Consider the following 8,682-nt stretch of genomic DNA (forward strand, 5'->3'; position numbering starts at 1 on the left):
CTTGAACTAAATATTATTCGAGTCTTGAACTAAATATTATTCGAGTCTTGAACTAAATATTCGAGTCTTGAACTAAATATTATTCGAGTCTTGAACTAAATATTATTCGAGTCTTGAACTAAATATTATTCGAGTCTTGAACTAAATATTATTCGAGTCTTGAACTAAATATTATTCGAGTCTTGAACTAATTATTATTCGAGTCTTGAACTAAATATATAAAAATATTATTTGAGTGAGTCTACATTTAAAAAAAATTTTGCCTCTTTCAAACACTGCGCTAAGGTCTCCAAATCAGTTGGATAGCCAGAAAGTTGAAAATCAATCTACATAGAAGATCTGATGGAAGTCAAGGAGAGGAAGGAAATGTAGTACGATCCATACATTAGCAGCTCTGCTCCAGTCGGAGACCAAATTTTGTAGTAGAGACTGCAGGTCTAATTATACAGTTAAGGCAGGTGGCCTGAAAACCGGAGACCAAATCTTCAGTCGGTGGCCCAAGGCTCAGAGGCTAAAATCTCCCAGTGGAGACGGGTGGACGGAAGACTGGAGACTCAATATTCTCAGTGGAAACTGGAGCGTGGAGACAAAAATTCCGGTGGAGGCCGAAGACCAAATTTGCCAATGCAGTCCGGAGACCAAAAGTTTTCCCAATCTATGGTACGATCAAAGCTACGCCTAAGTGGGTATTTGGACCAGAAATACCTTCCCTTTGCTATGGGTGCGTTTTACAACTCAAAAAAGGCCCAGCGCTGAGCATCGGATGAAAAAAAGTTGTTGTACAGGGTTTTCCAATTTCCAGTTTTGAAATCACGCTTCCAATCAAATTCTTTTTCGTGCTCGTGCGCAAAGCACATAGTGAAATTTTTGGTCATGGAATACATAACTATTACATTGAAGGATGGTCTAATTAAATCTTCTTCAATCTCGTCATCATTAAAAAGGTCATTTATAAGCAAAATAGCAATTTTTCTTTTTGATTATCAGCTTCCGCCATCTTATCTATTCGCTGAAAACATAATCAGAAAAATCAAACCGTACAACAACCTGCAGCGCGTCACGATGGGTTTAAATAAAATTTATCTTTTAAAATGTCGTACAACAACCTCTGATATGACGCAGCTCAGCTCTGAAGCAACGCTGAAAAGGAATAAAATAAAATTAGCTCCATTCAGCCAGAATTTCTTTGTTTCTCTACTTAAAACTTTTTTGATTTTCAACCAAAAATAAACTGCTTTCTGAAGAGTTGAAATACTGAATGGGTAGTCTTCCATTTTTAGCTTTTACATTTATTTCTTACCTAATAAAATATATTAACAAGCTTCTATAAAATAGACATCTAATAATGTTAGCAATGTTCGACATTTTTGTTCGTCGTGATTTCTACTGCACAAAAAAATCTCTCAAGTCACTTCGTCGGTCCAAAAACCTGATTATTAAGCCTTGGTTTTCAAAATTTATATTGCGGCTTATTATTAAAGACCCTCCAAAGGTATGACGGCCCAAATATAACATATTTATCAAATACTAGCCAAACATTACCACATCGTGTTCTAAATAATCCGTATACGCGTAAATTCAAGCCATCACCGACACAATTAAAAGAAACCAAAGAATATTAAATATTCCAGTTGCATTGAAGAAGGCTACGAGACTTCTGTTTTAATACACTCTGTTGTCTTTGCAATATCATTTCTGCCTGGCAACGCTGCTCCCAGCAATAAGCCCCATTGAATTAATCGCGGATAAGGGGTCAATTTTTGGCACTTGGAATAGCTCAGATCACAGGGGCAACCTCGGAGAACCTAGCGCCGCTACGCCACCTAGAATCGTTTCGGTGCAAATAACCATAACTATTCAAATCAAATTTTCGACTGTGAGCCCCGCAACCTTTGTCGTGTTTTAGAGAGGGGGCTTATTTGTTTCACGTACCATTATCTCACGGGGTGCCACCACCAGGTCCTCCTAACATGCTCCAAGCAAAGGCGCTAGCTTCTCCGAGGTTGCGCTTATGATCTAGCGTCTGCTACTGTCAAATTAAAAAGTCAAAAGAACGTTTTTTCTCCAATAAACTTATAGGATTCGAGCTTAGGAAATAGAGCGCCATCTACCTTAATTTCTATGTTTTTCGGTTGAAATTTTCAGCTGTTGTGCAGTGATAATTTTGAACGAGCAGACAGCTTACATATATTCCATTTAACACTCGGTCGGTAGGCGGCGATACTTATGACCAAAATTAAAACTACGCACGAAGCCTATACAAATACGAGCGTATAATCAAACTACGCAAATATATATTGAAATGCAAGTATCATTAACTATAAAGCAAAATTTACGAATAACGATGAGGAAAAAATTATAGCGTCTGCTTTAGCCGCTATACTTATCTAGATTTCAATGGCGAACCAATGGGGCTGGAACAAAATTGCAGCTGTTGTGCGAACATAATTTTGAAAGTGCAGACATCTTTCACATAATAATGTCCGAAATGTATTTAAGTTTTAAACTCGGCCAAAGGCTGCTTCTACTTCTACACATTATCAAGACCATCAATGTCTAAATCGTCACGCCAACAGCGGTAAAAGTGCTTCTTACATTAATATGGTAAAACTAACCCTATGCATTAAAACTATAATAAAAGCGAAAGAAAACCATTGTTGCATAGCAAAGGAAAAAATATTTTATTTAAAATATTAGACACTTATAGTTTATCTACCGTTCGGTAGCATCATCAGGCGCGTAATGAGATTGAGAGCAGCGTTGCCAGGTCCCAAAACTGAAATTATAGTATCGAAGCACAAAAATTATCGAATTTTCTAGAAAATTATAGTACACAAGTACGGCCAGCTTTGATTACTCGCTATACCATGGTAGCACTTTATCATAGTTGGCCGTTACTAACATATTTCGTTTTCGTTAGGCTACAACACGCTTGATTAGTCAAGTCAGCCGTATTTTCGAGAACAAACCAAACACTCCGAGTATAATATTTCAATTCTTAGCCTACTTAAGAAACTGGAAACGCCGTTCTTATGTAAACAAAAAGGAACTTTCTAATATTTCTTAAATTATCGCACAAATATCGGAAATATAGTAAAACTATAATACAATTATCGCAAAAAGCGTACTATATAGTACGCGATTGAAATTGTAGTACGGAAAAATTCGAAAGGAATAATTATCGAAATGTACTATAATTATAGTACGGTTGGCAACGCTGATTGAGAGACGCGATTACAATTTCCATAATGCTGCTAAAAAATTACTAGGGTCACCGTTACGATTAAATTTTAACACTATACATTTCCTGCTCTGTTACTGCTAAATATTATGTAGTTGTAAAATATTGGCTATGGGAATACCGTCAAAATTATTATTAAACGTGACCAAGAAGAATTAACAGAAAAACCAATTGGGAACCTAGTAGATGATTACCTTCCTCAAATCGACCATTTCGTTGATGAATTGGCCACGGAAGAACCAATAGGAGAAGCCTTACCACAAAGTCCACGAACATGGCCGTGCTTAGGGGGAGGCGAGCAGGGCGGTCGCCCAGGGCCGCTAAAATTTTACCATAGGGATGTATATACCGGAGGGTCGCTACACTCACAAGGAGAGTACCCGAGGTGTTTATTGCCGATTTAGTTCAAAGTCGGCCGTAATGCAGACCTATATGAGATATGAAATTTCCCAAAAGGAGACGTTGCACTACCCATTCGATTTGCCATGGCTTGTTGAAATAATGGAAACTTTTCACCTGGAAACAGAACGTCGTGTTTTGCTAAGGATTAAAAAGTCAAAAAAGGCTGGTCCTGGTTAAAAGGAAACACTTGTACAGGTGAAAAGTTTCCAGTACTTCAACTAACACTATATAGACAGTAACTTTCAGATCCTGGATCTCGGAAATATTACTTAGCGATTTCCTTGAAGATGTTTTATTGAAGCGTGAGCCTCTATAGAACCGTAGGTATTTGGTGGGGAAGACTAACACTTACTAAAAATGTTAGGGGCTTTCATAATATTCCCTTTAACATACTAAGGCCACAGAACGTTTCATTTTCAGCAGTTTCACAAGCTAGTCGTTAGTCGCGGAAACAGGGCTGAAAAAAATGATTTTCTATTACGAGGTTATTTAATTATAGACTTGTGCTAATAGTTTTTGCTCATTGTTTAACTAATTAAGAGAACCGTAATGAAACTAGGTGTTCTTGCCTTTGGTAGGGTTGTTAGATGAGTGTGATTACGATCATTTGTTCTGGAAAGTGGAGACACTTCGCGATTATAGGATCCGTGATCTTCTGCTGACACGCTTCAGACTCGATGGCCGCTTCATTTTCATTTCGGGTAACTTTTAGTTTCATTATTGAATAACCGATGCCCAGGTCTTTTTTTCTTATTTATTGTGATCGTACATAAATACACCAAAGTCGATGAAATTGATATTATATTTCTTCAACTCAACACTTTTTTAGATGGCGAATTTTGGTTAATTATGACACAAATTTAATGATAAGATAACTAACTATTTTTCAAGTTGTAAGGTCCCAGAATAATAACCATTAATGGTTGTTATTATTATTATTATTATTATTATTTTTAGAGTTAAAAAGCTATTTCTGAAAATCAAAACGGTTAAAAGGTGGCGTATAAGCAAGGGGTCGGTCATTTGACCAAATCCCGTACAAAATTTGGAAAAAAATCTACAAATCCAAAATCCCAGAATTTAGCTTTTATACACTTTGTATGACAAATCCACAATAAAAAATCCAAAAATCTCGATCCCTCGCGTATAAGCCGGTAGAATAATGGGCCATTTTATGGGTAACATAATTAATCATAAGTATGCCATAAAAGCTTCTTCTTTAAAGAAACCTTGTTCACGGGTTACGACGTAAATTACGTCACTTCCAACGAAAAACGCGTCATCAACTTTACAGATGGGAAACGAAATTTTAGTGAAGCCGATTTTGAAAACGGGCATTTCTAACTTTAACAATGTACAGATTAGCTCGTGCCTCGCGATCACGTGTTTTCATTTCCGTGGAAACCTTCTGAAGGAGTACATAAATTTTCTGTTTTTGGTCCGTGTGAAACAAGGTCTCATTGAATTTTTGTCTATGGAAATGTTACACTTCTGAAATAATTATGTTACATAATTATGATATTAATTTAATTTTTATGATGGATTAAATAGTAAAACATTTTTCAGAGTACAAAATACAACACCATTTAAATGTTACAGTTTCGCGTTTAAAATTGATTTTTGAAATTTTAATTTCTTAATTTCATTTTCTTTAATTTTAATCTGGTCGTCTAAAGAAGCTTCTTTGTCAATGTCGTCTTTCAGTTGGCTTGTCAGCTCGCGTTTCTTCAAAGTCCATTTGCGATATTCGTTTTCATCGTCGACAGTCAAATCGCTTAATTCGCGAACACACGCCAACATTTTCTTGAAACTTTCGCTGGTGTCCGACACCCGTAACTTGTCGAGATAAAGCATATTGAGCTGATACTGCATCTCGTGAGTTTGAAATGTTAGGTGGGCGATTTCGTAATTCGAGTCTTCAAGCTCCTCGGAATCGCACGTTGACCTTGATGTATTTGTACTTGAACAACTTGACAATTCAGCATTATCTGGCATGTTAGTTTCAGCAGTGGCGAAAGGTGAAGTTTTAAGTCTTTTCACGATACTTCTTCTGGTTAAACTTGGAAGTTCTGGAACCTCATCGGGCTTATTACAATCAGGAGCTACTGGTCTTTTAGCGATACTTCTTCTTGTAAAACTTGGAAGTTCTGGAACCTCATCGGGCTTATTACAATCAGGAGCTACTGGTCTTTTAGCGATACTTCTTCTTGTAAAACTTGGAGTTTCTGGAACCTCATCGGGCTTATTACAATCAGGAGCTACTGGTCTTTTAGCGATACTTCTTCTTGTAAAACTTGGAGGTTCTGGAACCTCATCGGGCTTATTACAATAGGGAGGGACTGTTTTTTTACTGATACATCTTGTAAAACTAGTAGGGTCTGGAACCTCATCAGGCTTATTACCTTCCGGAGTAACAGGTCTTTTGGCGCTACTTTTTCTTTTAGTTCTTGAAGACCTTAACGGTTCTGAAGTCTCAGCTGGCTTACTACGTTCAGGAGAGGCCGGTTTTATCGTGGTACTTACTCTAGAAGCCATTGAGTGTGGTTGTGGCGGCGAAATTTCGAATTTGAACGAAATGCGCTTTTTTCCGTTGTCGGGAGCTGGTACAGTTACCGGTAAAACAAAATTGTCTATCAGATCGGCAATATCTTGGTTTCCTTTGACTTTCGCCAGATGACAAGGCGTGCGTTTTTCTCCATTCAACAGTTCCTTATTGGCTCCCGCCTCTAGTAGCAATTTTGCGACATCTTTATGACCATCCTTGCTGGCGTGATGCAACGGGGTATCTTTCCACCTATCGGTGGCGTTGACGTCGCTACCGTTATCTATCAAAAACTTGACGATGTCGGAGAAGCCGTTGGACGACGCGATGTGCAATGGAAGGCATCTCTCGATGTCGTTCTTCTCGTTGGGATCACCTCCTGAATCCAACAATTTGGCGACGATTTCTCGATGTCCTTTCTGAGCCGCGATGTAAAGCGGTGTCCGACCCCTGCCATCTTTGGCATTAACTCCAACGCCTTTCCGCCGAAGCAGTTCAACAATGTCAAGGTGACCTTCTTCCGTGGCCGCGCACAACGGAACGTGTTTCGCTCTTCCATTTACATCGGCATTGTTTTCTAGTAGAATGTTGCAAATGTCGTAACGTCCGTTTTTGGCGGCAATGAAAAGGGCAGTTCCTTTATCTCCAGAGTCGATTTCAGCTCCCGATTTCAAAAGTTCCCGCGTCCATTCTTGGTCTCCCACTCTGGCTGCTTGCCGCAAAGAGGCGTTCAACTTGGATTGCTCTTGGTTAGTGGCCATTGCTAACTTGTTAATCTGTTGAAAATATAAATAAAATTAATATATTACGTCACATTTTCTCCAAAAATTTATTTTCCCAAAGTGCAAACTAGTTGAACAAAGTAATTTACTAAAATAACGCAGCGCCACATCAGATTGGCTAAGGTAGGCTAATAATAAGAATAATAATAATCAGCGAGGGTAATAAAAAAGGAACTACCCTAGGCAAAATATTATCTTTAATTTGGTGTAACAGACATGAAAATCCGTCGAGTAGTGTCGAAGATTCAATCTGGCATGGCCGCCTCATTGAATAGCTGGACCACAGAATCACACACACCACTTTTTTTCCTATATCTCAAGCACCCATGTTTATGAAAATACTAATGGCGTTTAGTCCCACGAGTTGGTTGTCGAAAGTTTCACTTTGAGCGTCTGGCTCAGGGACTTCCATGTGACTTTAGGTATTTGAAGTCGAAGCATGTAACTCTAAGCTAATAATAATAATCAGCTAGGCTAATACCCGAGTCACCACCTTAATTAGGCCAAAGTCATCTAGCGACTTTTAATGCCTTTAAATCAGGTGGCCGGTTTAAATTGCTTAGGATGGCAAACCCTTCATCCTACGCGAGCCAGCAGCTTCCTACACTCACGATTACCGTTGAACTCTACCAGTTTTTACGGAGATGGGAAATCGAAAAACTCGTGGGATAATCTCTGTAACCAGGCTTTCACTGAAGTGTCCGTTTAAAGTGCAACATAAGTGGCATTGCAAAAACTATATTTAAAAATCTACTCAAACTACACCGTGACATCTCTAGCGTAGCACACCAGCAACACCGGTAAACTCCTCAAAACCCAAATCCTGACACAGTTTCCATCTTTCCACACGATTATGATTGATTTCTTCGAACATTTACTCAAGTTTTACATACTGCGAGTAGGTGGCCCTGCGAAATTGTCCAAACAAATGCATAATTTTGCGTCGAGGTATTTGGGTGGCAGTTTTGGATACGGATAGGGCAACTATAGCCATATAACGCAAAACAGTTGCGGTACCATAATTTTCAGCTTTCCTGTGAAAGGCAAAGCGTTGCATCTATATTTTCCCTTCGCGCGTAGTGGCGATACATGTAAATTGAAGATGTATGGTATAGTTCACCGCCGTTTCTATAAATCCTTTTCGCCTTTCATATCGTTGCTTAAGATAACCGGATTTTTGTAATAGCAATATAAAGGATGTAATGCTCTCTCATAGGTCGACTGTGTAGCGTAGAGTTCCGTTCGTATTTGATATTGTTAAGGCTTATAACAATAATCAGCTAGGCTAATACCCAAGGCACCACCTTAGGCCCAAGACATCTAGCTATTTTTACATTGGGGGCCCGCAATTCGCAATCTACTACTTCACGGACTATATCATTAATTAACTAAAAATGATTTATTTTGTTTGATTATCCATAATTTAACCATAACGTGTTAAATTAGCCCTTTCCCAAATTCTCGATGGGAAACTAATATTACCGCTTGACGGACTTGTCCTTTTTCTTAAAAATATGATTTTGAATGTTAAAGAACTCGCGACGGAAATATTTTACTAGGGAAAAATGTATTCTTATCCAACCAATATTTAGGAAAAGGTGCCATTTTCATCTCCCGACTTGTTTTAATATAAAGCAAGATATCGAGTTTCAGATAAACAACGCCAACACATTCTTGACGTTATCGAATTCACCAAATGTTCTTGGGTTTTTAAA

At 38.3% G+C, this 8,682-nt stretch overlaps 1 protein-coding gene across 1 annotated transcript; it reads right to left on the minus strand.

The window, feature by feature from the left end:
• Positions 1–4,480: 4,480 nt before the first annotated feature.
• LOC149937266 (uncharacterized) lies at positions 4,481–8,460 on the minus strand. The gene is made up of 2 exons (XM_090154227.1): positions 8,450–8,460; positions 4,481–6,961 (listed from the first exon to the last, which is right to left on the minus strand). The coding sequence occupies exon 2, from the start codon at positions 6,944–6,946 to the stop codon at positions 5,237–5,239; it is 1,710 nt and encodes a 569-aa protein (XP_090010353.1). The 5' UTR covers positions 6,947–6,961; positions 8,450–8,460; the 3' UTR covers positions 4,481–5,236.
• Between the last annotated feature and the right edge of the window lie 222 nt (positions 8,461–8,682).

The sequence above is a fragment of the Leiobunum rupestre genome, chromosome 7 (genome assembly GCF_980474605.1).
Source record: "Leiobunum rupestre chromosome 7, qqLeiRupe1.1.hap1, whole genome shotgun sequence".
Lineage (NCBI taxonomy): Eukaryota > Metazoa > Arthropoda > Arachnida > Opiliones > Sclerosomatidae > Leiobunum > Leiobunum rupestre.

Coding starts and splice junctions, on each gene's coding strand:
- LOC149937266 (XM_090154227.1), bottom strand. CDS start 6,946: ATGGCCACTAACCAAGAGCAATCCAAGTTGAACGCCTCTTTGCGGCAA.